The sequence below is a fragment of the Aedes aegypti genome, chromosome 3, assembly GCF_002204515.2.
Source record: "Aedes aegypti strain LVP_AGWG chromosome 3, AaegL5.0 Primary Assembly, whole genome shotgun sequence".
In the NCBI taxonomy this organism is placed as follows: domain Eukaryota; kingdom Metazoa; phylum Arthropoda; class Insecta; order Diptera; family Culicidae; genus Aedes; species Aedes aegypti.
Genome location: NC_035109.1, coordinates 140,915,267 through 140,937,732, shown reverse-complemented (window position 1 = coordinate 140,937,732; position 22,466 = coordinate 140,915,267). Strand labels below are relative to the sequence as shown.

At 39.1% G+C, this 22,466-nt stretch overlaps 1 protein-coding gene across 15 annotated transcripts in view; it reads right to left on the bottom strand.

The window, feature by feature from the left end:
• Positions 1–22,466, bottom strand: part of LOC5567575 (uncharacterized protein ZK1073.1) — a 260,885-nt gene that overhangs the window by 2,399 nt on the left and 236,020 nt on the right. For 14 of the 15 annotated variants that reach the window (XM_021848523.1, XM_021848527.1, XM_021848521.1 and 11 more), the window contains 4 exons: positions 13,973–14,036; positions 13,767–13,884; positions 13,387–13,669; positions 5,115–5,126 (listed from right to left, as the gene is read on the bottom strand). In XM_021848523.1, coding sequence (XP_021704215.1) covers positions 5,115–5,126; positions 13,387–13,669; positions 13,767–13,884; positions 13,973–14,036 — 477 coding nt within the window. The remainder of the gene's footprint in view (positions 1–5,114; positions 5,127–13,386; positions 13,670–13,766; positions 13,885–13,972; positions 14,037–22,466) is intronic. The other variant, XM_021848529.1, reaches the window with a different exon arrangement.

Here is a 22,466-nt window from a genome sequence, read left to right as displayed (position 1 = left end):
CAATTATTCACTTTGGCATGGAGGTTTTTATCGACCAAATTGAAGAAGCACTTCAATTAGGGTTGTCTATTATGTCCAAGTAGAGGCTCAATAGCTTTAAAATATTATCCGGCTTCTGAAGGGTATAAATCTGTTTTTGCTGCTTATACTGATTAACCCCTCTACCGGCAGCTTCATTTTTTACCCCAAAATTCAAATTCAAATCGTTATAACTTTTTTGTTTTTCAATAGGGGGATTCACTTAACAGCGTAAATCGCTGCGTAAATTGACTAACCAAAATATTTCATAGCATTGCGTAAACTGACAATGAAACATTTCAGGGCGTTGAAAATCCATGGTCTATCAATCAAAGAATGCTTGGTTCCTATGGAAATTGTTGATATGAGAATAATAAACAAGCATTTTGCAATTTTTTGTTTCTCTGAATATTTACGTTGAGAGCTAATAAATAGCAATCGAAAATAGAAAAATAATCTTTAAAATGTTAGATGCCGTACAGTTCATACGAAACCTCATAGCGTATGGAATTCAAATGATATATGTAGTCGAGATTTTCAGTGAATATGGGGACAGGGGAAGTTGACGTGTGATGATCATTATTGGTTTGAGAATTCAAGTGGCATGGATCAGAAGTGTTGAAATCTAAAATTTGCAGGACCCTAAACATGCGTCAATGAAAGATATACAAACTATTTGAGTAACGGCCAAAAATGACTGTAAAGACCCGAGACTTGTTTGTAGTACAACTTTTGGATAGGCCATACAATGCATGTTAGGCTCTCTTTCCACTACAAATTACACAATGGTCTAATCCACTGGTGTACTAAATTTACTCGGTCTGAGAATTGTGACACTTGAGCGGGGCACGCTCCCGTATGATCCCCACGTGATCTGGACCCGCTCTAGTGTCAAAATTCTTCGACCGAGTCAGTTTAGTACATCAGTAGATAAGACCATTTAGTCCAAAACCAGCCGCAGAAGCTCCATCCGAAGTAGTCGTGTGTGCTGCATCATAAGTTACACGCTTGGAATTACCAAACCAAATTTGAATGAATCCAAAACGAGAAATTTTCACCTCAAACAACAACAACTTTCGCTTTGAGTGACTGACATTTATAGCCGGTAACTAGATTATTATTCTATCATATGACATAAGGAGTGAATTTTTTCATTTGAAATAATTCATATGCAGAATTATGCTTTACACGAGTGAATACCCCTAATATTTTTGCACCATTTTTTCATAAGCTCTCAAAAAACTCTTCTAGGGGCCTATTTTGTAAATCGAACAGATTCATGTGACTCGTCTGTATTCATTGCCGATCAAAGCAAGCAGGCATATTTCAGATGTCACCCATCGACTGCTGTCGGGGTCTATTTTATAAGTTGAGTCGATCAAAATGACTCGACTGGAGTCACTGTCGATCGAAAAAATCGCTCGACTCAGCTCTGTCACTCGAGTTTTTCGACAGTTGTCACTCTATGTGACTGGATTACTATGGGAGTCGACGGGTGACATCTGAAATATGCATGCTTGCTTTGATCGACAATGAATACAGACGAGTCACATGACAGTTGTCACTCTATGTGACTGGATTACTATGGGAGTCGACGGGTGACATCTGAAATATGCATGCTTGCTTTGATCGACAATGAATACAGACGAGTCACATGAATCTGCTCGATTTGCAAAATAGGCCCCTTAGGGGTCTATTTTATAAGTCGAGTCGATCAAAATGACTCGACTGGAGTCACTGTCGATCGAAAAAATCGCTCGACTCAGCTCTGTCACTCGAGTTTTTCGACAGTTGTCACTCTATGTGACTGGATTACTATGGGAGTCGACGGGTGACATCTGAAATATGCATGCTTGCTTTGATCGACAATGAATACAGACGAGTCACATGACAGTTGTCACTCTATGTGACTGGATTACTATGGGAGTCGACGGGTGACATCTGAAATATGCATGCTTGCTTTGATCGACAATGAATACAGACGAGTCACATGAATCTGCTCGATTTGCAAAATAGGCCCCTTAGGGGTCTATTTTATAAGTTGAGTCGATCAAAATGACTCGACTGGAGTCACTGTCGATCGAAAAAATCGCTCGACTCAGCTCTGTCACTCGAGTTTTTCGACAGTTGTCACTCTATGTGACTGGATTACTATGGGAGTCGACGGGTGACATCTGAAATATGCATGCTTGCTTTGATCGACAATGAATACAGACGAGTCACATGACAGTTGTCACTCTATGTGACTGGATTACTATGGGAGTCGACGGGTGACATCTGAAATATGCATGCTTGCTTTGATCGACAATGAATACAGACGAGTCACATGAATCTGCTCGATTTGCAAAATAGGCCCCTTAGGGGTCTATTTTATAAGTCGAGTCGATCAAAATGACTCGACTAGAGTCACTGTCAACCAAAAAAATCACTCGACTCAGCTCTGTCACTCGAGATTTTCGACACTTGTCACTCTATGTGACTGGATTACTATGGGAGTCGACGGGTGACATCTGAAATATACATGCTTGCTTTGATCGACAATGAATACAGACGAGTCACATGAATCTGCTCGATTTACAAAATAGGCCCCTTAATGACGGCCTACTTCGCCTTGAGCCATTGGTAAATGGATCATTGAAGGTAGTTTTTGCAAGTGCTCACCACATCAAAACAAAGGCGCCACTGTATATGGAATTTAACATTGTGACAGCATTGCTGTTCTGTCAAACACACAAGGCTACGGTGGCACTATCTTTGCTTTCCATAGCGGCCGTTTTGGTTATTTTAATGATCCATTGTCTTTAGATGAATAATAATAATAGATGATTCAATAGACAATTCTAAATGCAAAGTTGTTTCAGATTGAAAAGTTTTGTGTGGATAAATGTGATCGCATACAAATTGTTCATATCTACAACGGATCCTCCACAGACAAACAGACGTAACATTCAACTTTCTCCAACTTTCTCATAGACAGACTTTTTAATGATTTATTCAAATACCCAATATTCCGTCAATCGGACGCCCGCAGCGCTCATATCGTACTTGTTTGCTTTTGACATTTCCACACTACTGGCATCTCGCATACGTAACATTACATAGGGTAGCAGTACCAATTATGGCTATAGTACCAAATATGGCAATAGTGGGAACAAAAATTGATTTTCTTATTGTTCTAATAGAATATAACGGCGAATATTACTTACGATACTATTACGATACTCTGGAGGCGGTTTGTTTACATTTTTTGATCAGTAAAATAAAAGAAATAAAGCTATCATTCGCTCTGGATGGCGTTTGACTTTATTTCGTGCAAATTTTCGATAGTCCATAACTGGTACACTTTTATGTTGAATGCTAGGAACGCTATTGCCATAATTGGTACAAAGCAGTCTTCTAAGAGCATCCTTCTGCTCCCAGATTTAAACAAGCATGCTTTGAAAACATCTCAATGCGCGGGATCGTTTTGAATCCCGATTGTTCCAATCTCAGCTTGCGTGATTTATGCTAGGATTCAATCCCATGATTGATTCTCTATCATTATGCTTATAGGCAATCGAAGGAAGGGAAAATGCTCTTCGTTAGGCATATTTGACGTTTCATAGAGGATTGGGACAAATAAAACCTGGATATCGAACGGGAGATGGAATAGTAAGCAGGGCAATTAAATTCAACAAGTAAAAGTAGAGCATTTATAGTATCATACCACTGCAAATTTGCGTTACTTGCGTTGATTTCCACTCAAGGAGAAAATTGTTTATAAAAAAATTTGATCGCCCGAGCTACGTTGAATCCAGACATGTGGAAATTCCTGATAACACCTGACTCATATTTTCTGTTTAGGAGATGGAAGTCCCGTTTACATGAGACGTCATTACATTAAGGCAGAACGTTAACTAAAATTGTCGTTGGATTCCAGATACCATTCACTGGAAGCAGCTGTGCATGATAAAATCTTTCAGCCGCATTCCAAGTGTGTCCTGTCACAAAAGTCAACCGATATGGAATGCAATATCAATGCTTACTCGATTGACTCACCCGGCTAACAATCGATCAAGGATTGAATCCTAGGATTCAATCCTCTCATACACGTGGCATGATTCATTGCATGCCTGGATTTGAACGAAATATGCGCGCGGAATAAATCTTGCTTTGATGGTTTTTGATCTAAGCAGCTCTTGGAGTGGGATTTTTTGAAGACTGGTACAAAGACAACGCTTTCTAAAACCAATATTTAGAAGCAGGGTTGGGAAAAAATCTGAAACTCACTCTACAGTAGCCAAACAAAGCCAATCACAGTCAGCGAAGCCAGTGAAACTCACGCCCATCGCTGCTGTAGGCAAATGCCTTGAAAATTGCAAAACACCCGTTGCTAAGGGCAACCCGAAATTACTGTAGAAAAATGTTCTATTTCCCGCTGCATTTCCCGCATTTAGAGCCTTCAATGACACTCATGATTTAGAAAATTCGTGCACCCAACAGAGGCTACTTGATGAGATTCACGTTTTTGAACTACTGTACTGGGAGAGCCACGTGATTTTCGCGAAAAGTCAAGCCTACTACTATTACCATTCCCAGCACTGTTTAGAAGCTTTAAGTTAATTTAGTACTAAAACTGCTAAAATCAACTGTTTCGCAAGGCTTCAAACTAGTAATCAACATCAAAAAGTCATGCTTACGTTTTAGATATGCGGTTAAAATTTGATTTTTATCCATACTGTTGACATATTGCATCCATAATTGGTACACCTACTCTATAGTAATTTTAAAATTAAGCTATAATGATTTTGAGACGATAATTTCAATGGCAAATTATTCTAAGTGAAACGTCTGCTTGTCTGTAGATCTACTCTAAAAATAGCGCAGCAGTTAAACATGATACTATAGTAGATACAAGAAGCTATAGCAGGTACAAGAAGCGCGTTAGCTAGAGAAGGGTGCAAAACTTGGCGCGGCTGAGCTTGATCGAAGACAAAACTACAGGACATAACGGAAAGCTCGACTAAACTAGGATAATGTGGCATAGGATTAGTGGGATAGTAATGTATACACAGTTGCTAAGTAGAAACAGGAAAACTGCACTGTCTGTACTGTACCTCGGAGAAGAACTGTCCCCCGAGGGAGTACGAGTAAACGAACGAGGATTGAGGCAAGGCATCACATTATACATTTTATTTGTTCGATTCGTTAGTAGATTTCGGTTTCGAGAGTGAGATATCATTTTGTTTTTCAACGAATTGCAGTGACGACGACGACATTGTGATATGGTTTTTCGTTATTTTGGTTTTAGTTTTCGATTCATCGTCGCGTGGTTATTTTTGGGTACCGGTGATTTTGTTTATGGTGCGTTCAACGAAGCGCAATTTCAGTGCATTACGGGGTCATTACGTTTTATAAATTAGTCGTTTTTCGTCGAAAGGGCGATGGTGTGGTCGTTGGCGATGAATCAACAACACATGTATGGTGGAACGGACATGTCGAGCGATACAATAAATGGAAATAAAAATTACAAGTTATTAAACATATTTGCGATGATGGACAATATGCGTGAGAATAAAGTTTTTGAGCTGGACTGATAATTGTATGGAATGGAGTAACTGGCAAAAGAGTACGATTTCGCGTAATGATAATCAGATTTTGGCAACTCATTCCTTCTCTCTCAATCTTTTATGAAATCAGTAAACAACAAGGCCAGTAAACGTCAAAATCCTTGGGGGTCCATTTTGTAAATCGAGCAGATTCATGTTACTCGTCGGTAGTCACTGTCGATCGAAGTGAGTATGCATATTTCAGATGTCACCCATCGACTGCCATAGTAATCCAGTCACATAGAGTGACAACTGTTGGAAAATTCGAGTGACAGAGCTGTGTCAAGCTTGGTCGACAATGGCTCCAGTTGAATTAGTTTGATCGACTCTCAACTACATCGCCGACATACATACTCGCCGATGTGCTGAAGGACCGCGGATTCGGCATCGTAGCGTTCAGGAGGTGTGTTGGAAGAGCACAATGAGCCGTTGCATGCTATCCCGACCAACCAGTCTTCATAATTCTGTGTACCGTTTTGTCTCAAATTCCGAAAAGACTCATATTCCGAACACTCGGTTTTTGTATGGCGATTTGGTTGAAATGTTTCGCTAAAATATGTCACCAAATAACAAGGAAATGGTAGTCAATTGCAATTCAATTTTAACGTCTCCAATATAATTTACTCCGCGGAAGTAGTGATGATTCTCTAGTTTGAGACTAGTAGAAAAAGCTCAGATAAATTTATTTGCGAAATTATTCATTTGAATACGATTTATTCGTGCTGTTCGGAATTTGAATCAAGGTGTTCGGAATATGAGACAGAATGAACACAGTGTTCGGCATTTGAATCAAAATGTTGTTCCATACCTTTACGTGAAAACAATACTGAAACCAACTAAATCAACATTATTATCGGTACACCTATCAACTAACAGTTAAACTTTGCGAAGATATTAAAATTTACACAAATATCAGCCAATTTATACCAATCAGATGCATTTGAAGTCACTGTTGGCCTTAAGTGTTCGGAATATGAGTCAGAACGGTAGATCTTTAACCAACGAATCTATATCGATCACTATCGAAAATCACTGACTGGTTGACCGGGATAAAACTTTTGATATTTACTGTGCGCCCTGTTTTCAAGCTACCCGTGAGAGAGAGCGAGAGAGCACCAACACAAGGCGCACAGTAAAAGTCAAAAGAATTTATGGCACGTACAGAGGCGCATGGTGCGAACCATACCATCTACCAAAGCTGCGACCACACACACGAGCTGGAAACCGCTTTTATAGTGATGGGTGATATGCAGGAGCGCGTGATCGGGTGGTGGTCGATCAATGAGAGAATGTGTAACTTGAGGATCAGAGGCCGGTTTTTCAACTTCAGCATGATAAACGTGCACAGCCCTCACTTCGAAAGCACTGATGATGATAAAGACGCTTTTTACGCTCAAACGCGAGTGCGACAGTTGTCCTAGCAACAACGTCAAAATCAACATGGGAGATTCAAACGACTGACGAGCGAAAAAGACTTTCGATACACCTGGAGATCACCACAGCAGACATAATTACGGGCCCTATTTTATAAGTCGAGTCGATCAAAATGACTCGACTGGAGTCGCTGTCGATTAAAAATTCGCTCGACTCAGCTCTGTCACTTGAGTTTATTGACAGTTGTCACTCTATGTGACCGGATTACTATGGAAGTCGACGGGTTACATCTGAAATATGCATGCTTACTTTGATCGACAGTGACTACAGGCGAGTCACATGAATCTGATCGATTTACAAAATAGACCCCTGAAATATGCATGCTTACTTTGATCGACAATGACTACAGACGAGTCACGTGAACTCGCTCGAATTACACAGTTGAACAGTGTACCATCGACTCAAAGCGGGAAGTCAAACACCTGGAAGTGATGATCGATGATCAGCTGAGCTCAACAATTCAGCGATCAGCAACAGCAAGAAGCGACTACTGGCGAGCGTGTCTTAGGGCCCTATTTTATAAGTCGAGTCGAGCATAATGACTCAACTGGAGTCAATGTAGACCAAAAATTTTGCTCGACTCGGCTCTGTCACTCGAGTTTATCGACATTTGTCACTCTTTGTGACTGGATTACTATGGGAGTCGACGGGTGACATCTGAAATATGCATGCTTACTTTGATCGACAATGACTACAGGCGAGTCACATGAATCCTCTCGATTTACAAAATAGGCCCCTTAATCGATACTAAGGGGTCTATTTTGTAAATTGAGTGGATTCATGTGACTCGTCTGTAGTCATTTGTGCTTATTCTGCGCGGCGTGTGAGTCGATACGAGTCGCTCTCACCGCGAGTGACGTGAGGCGACTAATGTTAATCAAATGGGAGCGAGTCGACAATTGTCACCTCATTCGACACGTGTCACCTCACACGCCGCGCAGAATAAGCACGATTGTCGATCAAAGTAAGCATGCATATTTCAGATTTCACCCCTCGACTACCATAGTAATCCAGTCACATAGAGTGACAACTGTCGATAAGCTCGAGTGACAGAGCCGAGTCGAGCAAAATTTTTGGTCGAAAGTGACTCCAGTCGAGTAGTTTTTGGTCGACTCGACTTATAAAATAGGGCCCTAAGATACGCTGGCTCCGTGTGGGTGAAAGCGCTGCAGACCAAGAGGAACCGTTCCGGTGGACAATCGTCCAGCTGATGTCTCTGTAACAATGAAGATAGCGAGAGGAACAGCGGCACTTAAAGCAGCGGACAGCACATGGCTCTGAGTCGATGGGGCAGCCGGAGTCGTCGTCGGCACTCGACAAGTCAGTCTGTTGAAGCGAGCATATGAAGGAGACCAACGGGCGTGATCGAAGTAGACTAGATTCTCCGCCGGGGGCTAGACCGAGTAATGCGGGCGTAGCGTAATATCGGTAATAAGTCGTTAAGTCGCCTGCAAATCGGAACTCATCCTCCAACCAGAATTGCAGGACCGACCAACATCGCATTGGAGTCTGCTATGTCCTTCCGCCGGGGACTTGCTGAATCGCAGAGCCGACCTAGGCATCTGCCAGCCCAGTTTCGGAGTAGGTTAAGTCCATCGTCGGGGACTTGCTGAGTAGGTCGCGAAACATCACCGGAAAATGGTCGTCCAGGCATCTTTGAACTGGAAGTAGGATAGAACCACCGTCGAGGACTATTATGAGTAGTCCGTAGCGAGGCACCGGATTAAGTCGTTGGGGCACCAATAAACCGGAAGACATCCTCCAACCGGAATCACTGGATCGACCTTGGCATTTCACCGGTCAGCAGCAGTGAAGCTGGAACAAATGCGTTACATTAACGGTTTCGAGAGATATTCCTACGTCGGGAACTCCCCGCTGGAGTAGGCTAGCTCAACCGTCGGGGACTATGTTGAGTGGCATCAATTATGACAAACCATCAGTTTTAGGTCGTCGGTGAGCCAGTGAACCGGAAGCTCCTCTAGCCGGAATCACTGGACCGACTTGAGCATCCAACTGGTCAAACCTGGAGAGCAGCAGGCGCAGAAGTTGCGTAGGACTCTGGCGACTCCCCAAACGCGTCGCAGCACAGCAACGAAGCGCAGCAATCACAGAAGCGGTAGTAGAAACATAGCCGTGATGTGACGCCAGTCCCAAATGAAGTACAGGAGCACAAGTGAAGCAAGAAGCAGTACTGGTTAGCAAATAACCTTCTCTATGAAGTACTGCCAAGCGGCAGTTCCGGGGGGAATGGCTCGTGGGCGAAGGTGGATTTAGTCGGTACTGGAAGTTCCGAGTATGACACTCTGGCGTACGATGGGCGGATTCGATATGACTAGCCTACATATCGAACGTGATTGCTGGGTTAGTTCGTAAACAGCAATTTGTCACCTTCTAAAAAAAATAGGGGAAGGGGTGGTAAAATGAACACCTTAAGGAAATCATCTTGTTTCTGATAGAAAAACGAGGAATTTGTATAGTTCTTTCGCACAATATCAAAAATAGGGATGTAATCTATAGCAGCGACATGGATTCAAACTAAAATAGATAAATTTTCACATATTTTCATCGCTATCAAAAAGCGATGCAAATGTTCATTTTACCTGCACTATGTGGGTAAAATGAACAGCTGTGTGTGGTAAAATGAACACCATGCAAAAAACGTGAGCAAAACAAATATTTCTGAAAATTTTCATTGCCCCACCGAAAATACATCCATTAAAGATGATAACCCATTCAAAAAGAATTCTAAAGGTATCAGATTTGACATCATATCATAACGATATTCACCTCACTGAAAAACCTCAACTCATCCGAGCTAAAAGCTACGTCAGTTCTAATTTTCAAAGGTGATTTTCTAAAATCTTAGTTTTCGTTGATATTTTCACTTCAATTGACCTACCTATCAACTCGAACACTTAGATTTATGCTCTAAATCGTCCGTGTGTGATAAAAAATCATCGAAATTTGTTTTTTCTCAGTAAAAGTCACGGTGTTCATTTTACCACCCCTGTTCATTTTACCACCACTTCCCCTACGCTCCCACATTGGGGACGAATACCCTTCACCAGCTCAAGAACAATAAACCTGCAAAGCTGAACTAAGAGATACTGGCCATTTGTCTGCACCGGCTGATAGACACAATCCGGGAAACAGAACAGCTACCGGAGGAGTAAAGTTACGAGTTAGATTGTGAGAACTGCCGAGCGATCACAATCCTTAATGCGACCTATAAAGTATCATCCCAGTCACCTCTCACCAGTTTGTCACCTGTAGTGATCGAGTTCGTAGGAAGTTATCAAGTAGGCTTCCTTGACGTTCGATCGTCAACGGACCTTTACTGTACGGCAAATCCCCCAGAAATGTCGTGAATGAAATGGACGAGTGAAAGGTCCCTACGTATCACCTTTTCATCAATTTCAAGGTGGCATACGATAGTATCGACCAAGTAGAGCTATTAAAGTCATGGACGAGAATAGCTTTCCCAAGAAGCTCACAAGACTGATAAGAGCAACGATGGAAGGTGTGCAAAATTGTATGAAGATTTCAGGTGAACATTCCAGACTTTGGTACCTGTTGTTCAATATCGCGGTAGAGGGTGTTATTGGGAGAGCCGGCCTTAACAGGGATACGATTTTTACCAGATCCATTCAATTTGTTTGCTTCGCGGATGATATGGACATTGTCGGCCTAACATATGGAAAGGTGGCAGACCTATACACCGCCTGAAACGCGAGGCAGCAATACTTGGACTGGTGGTGAATGCGTCCAAGACAAAGTACATGCTGATAGGCGGAACCTAGGAAGCAGTGTTACAATAGACGGGGATACTTTTGAGGTGATTGATGAGTTCGTCTACCTCGGATCCTTGTTAACGGCTGATAACAACGTTAGTCGTGGAATACGGAGACGCATCATCAGTGGAATTCGCGCCTACTATGGGCTCCAGAAGTAGCTGCGGTCGAGAAAGATTCACCCCCGCACCAAATGTGCCATGTACAAAACGCTCAAAAGACCAGTAGTCCTCTACGGGCCGGGCTCTTAGGACGATCTTTGGCGGTGTACAGGGAAATGGTGTGTGGCGGCGACCACGAGCTCGCCCAACTCTACGACGAATCCAGTATTCGGAAAGTGGCCAAAGCTGGAAGGATACGATGGGCAGGGTATATTGCAAAAATGTCTTACCCTACAAAGATGGTGTGCGCTTCGAATATGGTTGGTACAAAAAGGCGTGAAGAGTTGCGGTTACGAATTGAGTTTTGTGGCTTAAAATTGATGATTCAGTGTTATTTGTTTAGATGTTAACTAAATAAATGAAAAATTAACGGTCTGGGAAGCACCGTGCAAATTATTTCCTCTAGAGAAAGAAATAAAACATCAATATATTTTCGAAACTTTTAATCACGGAGGTGGCCTTATATGAACCGTAAGGTGGTCCGATAAGCAAAAAAATAAGCTTGTTACATGTTTAGAGCGAATGAATATTTGCCAAAAATTTGATAGAAATCGATGGTGGTCGATGCATGTTTGTGTTTTTTTTTGTGGAATAACCTATAGCCGAAGTAGTACACGTTTTGCCAGCTACGTAAGTTTCATTTGGAAATGATGGATTAACAATTTAGAACGAAATGTGAACCAAAAATACATGGGATAGTAATTTTGCCTTTCTGCTGCGCCAATTAAGTATGAACAGGATGATTCCATTTTTGTAGTCAATTCAATGGCTCTAAAATGGATTTGAAAGGAGAGGAAACAATCCACAGCCAATTGAATGGACGATGAAATATATCTTTAGACAGAGGAAAGGTACAGCAATCCGTCCATGTTGGACGGTCGTCATCTACGTGGTTTTCATGTACGTTGTTCTCGGATGCTTCCATTTTAGCCATAGGGTTTCGTTCTACTTCGTCGTAAGAGCTACTATTCGTCGTATCAAACTTAAAATGTTCCACTACGGCGGATATTCCAACTTACCTGCAACATAGATTCATTTTCCAAATGTAATTTTGTGAAAGCTTTTATGATTCGTTCACCTGTACACCAAAAATGCAATGAAACTAATGTATTTCGATAAATAACTTCAGTTCAATTATCCACTTTACACTTTTCCACCGAAATCGCATGGACGAACACGATTTGAGAGAAATGCTTAGAGATCAACATCTGTCACACCACTTTCCAACACAAGTTTCTTCCTGCCCCCGTGGGTGACTTACTTCGCCGGGCACTTATTTTCACTATGGAAAACCTTCGTACTTCTTCACTGAAGGATCTCATTCCAATCACACGCCGTAAAACTTCAATAAATCACCAAATTTTACGAAATTTCCTCAACCGCCGCGTATGATTGAGAATGTAAACAAAGTTCTATCCGTCGTACTGAGAAAAAAAAAGCTTGTGCGCATCAATGTGAGCGCGACGCTCGACGTAAAAATACGATTCCTTTGATTGTGTTGTTTTCGCTGTACTGTGAGCAAATGCCATAATTGTATGGTCAAAAGGAATTGTGTTCATATGTTTGGGCTGAATTCTGATGACGAACAATTAATTTTAAAGGAAATTAGTATAATCCAACATGCTGAAGGAATGGAGGGAGATGACCGTAGATCTATATAATCTAGTGAAACATTTTATTATAGCGTTGATATATTGTGTTTTAACCACTCAATGCATCACAGTGAGCCGTAAGTTGTGAGACGAATCTGGAAACTGATTGCGACGGAGTTGAAAACGATACGACGGATTGAAAATATGATAAGATGCATTTTCTTTGCATTATTTCCAAAAACAGATCAAGATTTATCAAAATGTTATTGTACAGTGCTAAAGCCGTTTTGAGAAAGAATTGTTTGGCATCGGTTCGTATCAGCATCATTCACTGCAATACTGGGAAAATTGCAGTTCTCACTGATCAATGCTTAATACGATGGATACTAGCACATCACCCTATAGGATTTAATATGATTACTTTTTCAATCGTGAGCTATCATGCGCCTACATTTTGTTTTTCATTTCGCATTGTGATTTGGTCGCATATGATATTAAAACTAATTCGCCGAAATCCTGCATTTTATGGCCCTCCATGCACGTAGGCGTTACCAACTACCGTCACTCATGGAAGGATTGCTGTATCTTTATAGAACTGACTTAGTGCAATGAAGAGGAAAACGCGAAAGTGGTTCGAGAATGGTGAACGAATTTTCTACTCGATTAATGCCAATCTTTTGTATGCTTTGGTATGGCGAGGGTGTGTGGGTGTGGTGCATGAACAATACGATTCATAGATATTTTATTATAACAATGGACAAATTTAAAGCGAATAAAAATCCTCTTTCTGGAAGGTACTTACATAACCAAATTTGTGGTACAGCAGGAAGTCTTCGGCGGATTGGCCGATTTCGTCTCCCTTCCAGCTGATGAATTTGGTTTTGAACGCGTCCAAAACGGAGGCAGCCGATCCGGTGACGTTGATCAGGATTAGGCCAAGGCAGCGCGAAGGATGGGCCAAACCAAATCGGGCCAAAACGTTAGCGCCAGCGCCTTCGCCAAGGCCGATTACATACTTAACGTGTAAGAAGTCCAGGACGGTGATCAGTTCCTCGCCCAGCGTCTGAAGCGTCGGGAATTGGAAGCTGTAGGGTGAAATGTAAATAAGAACAAAATACTTATAGAAATTTAACAAACGAAAAAACACGAAAATTATTCGGCAATGAAAAAATCACAACTCACTTGTCCGGCAGAGTGGGAGCATTATCAGCGTGTCCAGGAACATCAATATGAATGAAACATGAGCGTTCTTTGATCTCGATCATACACGCGCTGTTTACAAAGTCCTCGAAGGATGTGTCTGTGAAAAATAGAAAAAGAAAGCAAAAGTCCTAAGTCCAATTTATTCAGAGAACCATCGCAAAATCAATAAATTGACTACTACTCACGGTTGCATCCCAGGTCGTGAACGGTGAGGAAGACAGCACGTTTTTCCTGCTGAGACAGATCTCCCTGCGAAAGAAAGGATATTATGAAATACAATCTCAACAATAATCAACAACGTGCAGCGAGCTGTGAAGAAAAAATATGAATGAATATAGAAATACAGTGGGATTCCGTTTTTGGCATGCTCCGTTTTTGGCATGCTCCATTTTTGGCACCCCCCGATTTTGGCAACAAAAGGGATCCGTTTTTGGCAACATTTTTGAATACCATTGAAATTTGTAAATATTTGTGAATATTATTGTATCTGCTGATTTAGTCATTTGAATAGCAAGTCAACTACACACTGACTCCATTCCAGAGCTCTATTTTCGCCGATATTTCCTCAAATCTCACCAACTACTAAGGCATCTCGTACGCGCCTATTTACTTCGATATGGTCATTGGTCATGCATTCGCAATGTTCCATGAGGCCATTAATCTCCATTAGTATCTCAACAAGAGAAAAACCTCTTTTCTTAGGCATTCGTACTGAATGACCAGCCCACAATAGTCTGCCAGTAGGTGATACACTAAATAAAACCACTTTTCTTCAGATTTGGAACACTTGAACAAAGCACAAGCACTGACACAAAAGCAACATGAAGTCTATGACTCACATAGAGTTTTAATCATAAATTTCATCTCACTTTTTTGAATTTCATTTTTTCATTATTATTTCGAAGTGCCGTTTAATACCGCCACCATGACAAATGTGCACACAGTCCAAACATCACTTTATTGTCAAAAACATCAGTGAAATGTGCGATAAATAAGATTGAGAGTGTCTAAACGTTTCGTCTGTAGTATTAGTGTGTAGGATGATGAAAGTATTTTGGACAGACCGTTACGTGTATATAATTTCAACATTTACGGCAAAATCAAGTGGAAGTAGCCAAATTATATATGCGTAACGCTCTGTTCAAAATACATAAAACAACCTATATTGATCTTTCTGCAGCAACTATTTAGAGCTACGTTCCATATTTGTTAGAGATTTAGTAATACGTTAGAGTTGTTAAGAGATTACATTCTATACAATATTTTTAATCCAGAATATGGGGCTCATAAAATAATCATTAGGATCCTTACAAATTGGGTCTATGAGTTTCCTAAATTACCTAAAATACCTAAATTGGTTTTAGGGAACTTCTCAGAAATTTCAACGTATTCTTGAAGATGTGTGCATGTTCCTAACGGACACTGAGGGTTATTGCGGAATCCTGAGAATGTATAATTGGTCATTAAAGATTATGTCCAATATCTGATGCCCAATAAACTCTTAAGATTTTTAGGGCGTACTGTGAAATCCTAGCGAGATAATGGATTTCTAGTGGTATTTTGTGTAGTTCTGGCGAAATCGGCGAAATGTTGTAGATTTTGAAAAGGTTGTTTTTTGAAGAATTTGGCCAGTGATAATGGTAGCCTAAGAATAATGAATTTTTGAAAATTATCATCGGAGACCTGAGAATTTTCAGCAATATCGAGGCAAAACCCTAAGCGAGATCCTGAGAGATCTAAGCAGGATCCTGTGGATTCTTACCCAGATTCTTCAGAGTTTTAGCGTAGATTCCTCACAAGCACCCGTAGATTCTTATCAGGCTCTTGAGATTTCATAGCATTATCCTGTAATGTACTTGTTCATGTTTGCGCTTTTGACTACTGCAAATCATTCCTTATGAGATGATATGCTTTATCAGAAAATAAATTTATTCTAAACTCACCAAAGTTTGTCAAATTTTACGCCAGAGCCTAACAGTTTAACTGATTTTTAATTTTCATTAATTTATGAAAACAAAAAAAAATCTCATGCAGTTTTGTAATACCCATCGCCTTTGTTTTATAAGTACGTCTTTGAAAGAATGCGGTAATATTTTCTTTTTTGTTTTGTATTCTCACAAAGTTTCAAGGAAAAGTCCAATTCTTGAACAAAGATCACTTATGCGATTATTGATTTTACATTACCCACATATACAAATAGCGTAAATAAAGCTTTTAAAAAAAACATTGAAGCGATAAAAACTATGTAGAACGTTTGCCACAATCAACATTACGGAATTATAGATTCATAGCATAGTCCACCCCTCCGGAAATTTGCTTTGAACAGAACCGCTCCGAAGTTCCGATGCCTTATGATTCCATAAGGATGATGTAATAACATTCTAATGATGTTTTCAAAAAATAATAGTTGAAAAAAATATTTAAAAAATGGGTTCCAATTTTGGCATGGTTCCGTTTTTGGCAACTGAAAATTTCGACTTTGTTGCCAAAAACGGAATCCCACTGTAACAGTTTCCTGGAAAGTTGTCTCCTTTATTCTTTAGCACAATACAGGGAAGTTAATCTGTCCTCACAGTGCACAATGCACAGTGGTCCAAAAAGTTCATTTTTCTTTTTTCATATAAAAAAAAAAACTGAAAATATTTAGGGTAAATGATCATTAGTTGTGGGTGCTCCTGTAGTTGCGGTAGTGCCATTTTCACTGATTTTATTGCACACAGAAAGAAAAATCCAAGCAAATTTCAGCGTCAAATCATGCACATGAAGGGAATGCTAGATTTGTCGCAAATTTACATGATATGTCGTGTAAAATTACATCAACATCATGTAAATTCATGCGAATTGTCGCGTAATCGGTTAAAGTCCTTGCTAGATTACACGATGTATAGCGGAAACTTACATGATTTTGTTGTAATTTTACATGATGAGACGTGTAAATTTTCGACAACTCTGGCATTGCCCCCAGGGCTGGTTTACTAATACAGGCTTAAAAGAAAAAAATACAGTCAAAGCTCTTCTTCTTCTTCTTCTTTCTGGCGTTACGTCCCAACTGGGACAGGGCCTGCTACTCAGCTTAGTGTTCTTATGAACACTTCCACAGTTATTAACTGAGAGCATTCTTTGCCAATTGACCATGTTTGCATGTGTATATCGTGTGGCAGTATGCCCTGGGAAGTCGAGAAACTTTCCTTTACAAAAAGATCCTCGACCGGTGGGATTCGAACCCTCAGCTTGGTCTTGCTGCATAGCTGCGCGTTTACTGCTACGGCTATCTGAGCCCCTAAGGTGATTAAAGCAGTCAAAGCTATTCTGCCATTTTCAAGCCACAAATTTAAAAATATTTGGCGAAAACCAAAAAATAGTTTCATTTAGATGCCTAATTGCCACAGTTTAACTACAAAATAAACAAATATACTCAATCAAATATTTCTAATTAGGAAAACTTTTATGTTAAATAAATTTTAATTATTCAAGAATGCACAACATAAAACTGAATCCATGACTTTTGTATGAATTATACGGTAGATTAAAGCTTGTAAGAAAAACATATTTTCAACGAAGTGATGTTTAAGAACAGGTGCTCCGCGCAACAAGTTTATTAAAAAAGTGCTCCGCGAACCAAACATGTTGAAAACCCCTGCTCTATGGCATTTCTGAATGAATCAATGTATGGTTTATGAAAAAAAATCTACGGCCAACACTTTATATGTTCTGGGACAAATTGCCGTCAGGCATTACAATTTCATCTGATCAAAGAGATCATCTCAGTATGATTCAAAGATATTATCCCTTAACTAAGAGCGCATTGAAATGATTTCATCTTGATTATCTTGACAGCTTTTTGGTGATATGATTACATTTCCATTTCAAAATTGATAATTCAGTAACGTAATTTGAAGTTAGAAATTCTGAAGTGAAATTTTTTTTTCGGTGCACAGTAACGTTTTTGAGGTTAATAATGCTAAACTGATAATCTATTTTGGGAAATAATAACATTTTGCGACTCCGGGAAAGGCTATTGGTTAGAACTGATTTTCACGTAACCTTCATTATTTGATAAAAAGCGGATTCAAGCTAATATCAACTTGGGATCAACGATGAAAATTATATTGTCTTTTGAAACATTCCAACGACTATCGTTCTGGAGCGTTTGATTTCTATGTTTTGGGGGAAAATCCTCAAAGGGTATCTATGCAATATGCTGCTCGACTCACTGGTTCGTTTAGTTCATAATTAAGTAAGCACTGTGCAGCAAATGAATCTTGAATCCATATCAGTGAAGTGCAGCAAAATCTAAAAGTCGATTCAAATGGAAATTGGGTTTCTTTCAAATGTGCTAGTTCACTTAGGCTGTGAACCGATTCACCAGTTCGTTTAACTTTTAGTTAAAATTTTCCATTTCGATAGTTATTTCAAATGGTTAAATTGAAGTTCGCAGTGGACCCATTTGAGCTTTGACGGTCGACTAGTTGTTTCAGAACAATGTTGATAGATGATTAGGTATTCTCAAACTCACGGGAGCAGAAAATGACTTTCCCACTGTCAAGTTTAATCATGCTCCAGAGCAGGGTTATTTCTAACCGGAGGGGAAATAACCAGGCATTGCAGAATTCGCTCTCATTTGAGTATGAAGCACGATCAAAGCAAGCAAAGAAAAACATCCCATCTGTTGCGGTCCACGATCGTCATGGTATCGCAAGGTGTAACAAGTCTGATAAATGGAAGCAGCGAGCGAGAGCCCCAAAGAGAGAGCGATGATAAAATCCATTTTTCTCGCTTGTTTATCGTTGGGGATAGGTGTTTTTCTTTACAGGCACGATAAAAAATCCACGAACTTCCAATAGCAATAGTGCCCCCCCAGGCTTGGAGCATAATTAGAGGGGTTTTATCATGCACTACTATCCCCCCAATCTGATCAAAGTTGTAGCAGTATACGATACACAGTCTCTCATAATGTGCAGCATGTTATGATAGTTACAGAGAGCGATACGTGAGAGATTCTCTCAATTTTCTCAGGATTCAATCCCTGGAAATAACTATCGAGCTGTAAAATTTTAACTAAAAGTTAAGCGAATCGGTGAAACGGTTCACAGCCTTACTTTCATTGAGTGTGCGCAGAGTAAGGTGGGGCAAAAGTTCGACCTTAGTGGTATAATCAAAGTTTCCAGAAAAACATTATCAGTTAAAACAAAACTAACACCATTCAATGAACCTTCAACATATTGGCGATAATTTAGCTGAACAAACTTATGTTAAAATATTTACCCATTTTTAGTTATAACAGTTTCAAAATTAATTGTTTTAAACGAACTTTTGCCCCACCCGTTGGGCAAGAGTTCGAATCTAGTGTGGGGCAAAAGTTCGCTGGCTAAAACATAAAATATCAATATTCGTATGACAGGCATACTTTACACCAGCCGTAAACTTAAGTTTGACGAAAAATACACACTAAATTTTCATCAAATTTTCTCCCAAACAGGGTTAATTGTAATATATTCAAAAATAGCAGTTTTTCGCAAAACTAAGTGAAAAATTAAAATTTTGGTGACATTTTTCGCACGATCAGATAAATTTTGCTAAATTTGAAAATAATATGTGGGTTTTAGGCAATTTGTAAATTTTTCCGTGAGTTTATACCTGGGTCGAACTTTTGCCCCGCTGATTCGAACTTTTGCCCCGCTATGGGCTAAAAATTGTTTCCAAGCATTTACCGTTAAGTCACCAGTCACCGTGCGGGCTCCATTCACCGTGCACATATACAAATTCCTACAAAATATTCATACAATTTTCACAAATTATTCTTTTGTCAGCAAAATAAGATAAAACTAATAAAATGAGGTAGTTTTTGTCACAAAGCATTTTGAAAAACCTAGTTTATGTAGTCAAAATCATGTGAATTCTGTTTGATAATGAGATTTTTCAACACTCTTAGTAGAAACGCCAAAAAATACCATTTTTCATGTTAACGTTAGAGTATGAAATTTTTCAAAATTTCAACAAGTTTACATTGTGGATACCACTAGTTAGATGTATTTCATCGTATGAGCAACGAAATTTTATGCAATTTATAATTTTTCATTGTGTTTCAGTCAAAACCCAAATGCACGGTAAATGGACCCTTTTCAATATGTATGGTTCCCATTACCGTGCATTACTGTAAAAAGCTTGAAATTATTTGGTAATATTAGATTTATTGTTATGTCGTGATTAAAAAACTTCATTTTGAGTGTTTGAGTGAATATGAAATGGTTTGGACAATACAGTCAAACCTCCTATAACGATTTTAATGAAAAATTATGTATTTAGTAAATTTTTAAACGTTTTATGGTTTTTATTATAAATGAAGATTTTAATATTCTTAAAAATGAGTGCGCACACTACTAGCAACATAGTTGCTCCATTACCAACGTTTCTTCAAGATACAAAATTAAATCATGACGAAAACTATATGCACGGTGAATGGTGCACTACCCAGTAAACCACGTATCGTATAAGAATGTGTGCCAAAAATCTCATATTCATACGTCAAAAATCAGAATCCCACAATATGCCAAATCAAAACGAATAAATGTTAACACAAATTCTCCACTACGATTCATTGTCGACAAACTTTGTTGACAACAAACCATGCCGTAAATAGTTTAATCTAGAATCGCGTCAAGTTGTATAAACTGACAGATCATATATCAATGCAGACTAGCATCAAATGAAATCGCAATAACTTAGCGAAATTTACCACCCAAGGTTGGTATCTTCTGGCGGTGGGCTTCAAAGAACAACAAAGCGTGTATGTTGTAGAGCAAACTTCCTTTCATATTGACAAATAATTACTCCTCATCCATGAAGCGGTTTGTGGTGTAGTGGTATGGTACTGGGTTTGGGATCCGAAGATCTGGTATTCGAGGCTCGCTGGAAACTTTTTTTTTTATTTTTATCGAAATTTTGTGGCATCGTATTGCTGGCCATGGAAAGTCTGAAAAAGTCGTGGGAAGTGCGTATATGGCCTCCACTTTGGTGTGTATATAGCGTTTTCATGCATTTTATACGAGCGATTTGATTCATATATAATGATGTATTGCAAAAAATATACCAGCCAAAATGTTGACTGGGTAGTGTGCACGGTAAATGGTGACATAGCACGGTACGAGGCGACCTTAACATTACATTTTCAAACATATTTTTAGAGTATTTTTTGTTATCCAACACTAGTTTTATATTTTTTCCTGAATTATTATATAATTGCACGCTACGTAGTGGTATTCTAATACGCATCAAATTATTTGGCAAAGTTATACAATTTATTGAAGTGCAAATTTTTCTTAAATGCACGGTGAATGGTAGCTTGACGGTATGCAAAAACCAATACACCTCATAGCATCCTTATGATATTCCTAGAAACGCCCTTACATAAAATATTGAAAAAGATTTTATCTTCAATTGGTTCCATGCAACGAAAGTTTGACCAAAAATAACAATATTCACGTTGAAAACCAACAAATAGCCAAAAGTTTTCCAAATCTCAATCGATTTTTATGATACTTGGAATGAAAGTCTCTTACTTGAATAGCATTCGAACCACCATGACGTTTATAAGTTTTGTTGTGAATTGCGCTAGAAATCTTAAAGAGAAACTCTTGCCCCACTCGAACTTTTTCCCCACTTTACTCTAATGTTTTGTACTTCTTCCAAATGCTGTCACTGTATAAGGCTCTGCACTGTTTTGATGTTGTATGGGATTTTGACGTTTACTGGCCTTGTTGTTTACAAATTGTATGGTGTCTTCTTCAGGGGAAATTAATTCATTGTTTTTGTCTAGTTTTTGGTCTAACTTTAACTGTCCTATGTTTGAAATTTCGTTCGTTTATGACTATTCGGAATCATTATCTCTTAACGTAGTTTTAGGCAAACCAGGGTACTCCAACGCTACTACCTCCAGGAATTATCTCATAAAACACAGATTTTTTTTCACTGATTCTTCCACCGTTTGAAGAAAATGAAAATAAATGTTTCAACAATTTTCAAAGAAACCCTACAATGATTATTGCACCGATTTTCTCATTTATTCCAAACATTTTCATAAGGATTATTTCAGATTACTAGAAATTATTAGAAATTGCTCAACAATTCGGCACATTATTTGATGAAGCCTATTATAAAGTTTTCCAAGAATACCTCTGGGATTCGATTTCAAGTTTCTTCAGAAATTTCTTTTGGCGTCTCTCCAGCTTTTCATTTAAAATATTATTGCTGCGATTCAAACATTTCTTTAAAAAATAAAAATAAATAAAACTTCCAAACCCAATGGATTTTTCAAAACTGTCAAGGCTCCAAACCAGGTATTTATTAATAGATAAATTTCTAAAGAGATTCTGTTCGATTTTCTTCTAGAAGTTTCTCCAATATCGAAATTTGAATGTTGTTTTTTCAGTAAGGTCGACACAAATACAGTCGACTCTCCATAACTCGATATTCAGAGTCGACTGTATGTTATTGGCTTTTGGACCCATCGACCGTCCGAATGTTGAGAGGGAGAAATAATAAAAAAATATCAAAACTCATCGGATTTGTTAAGAAATTTTGTGGGAACATACAGGTTTTCAAAAATATTTTTTCAACTGCCCCCTCAAAATACCAAATTGGACGTGAAAATTTTGAAAGTGGGGAGACAAAAAGTCAAAA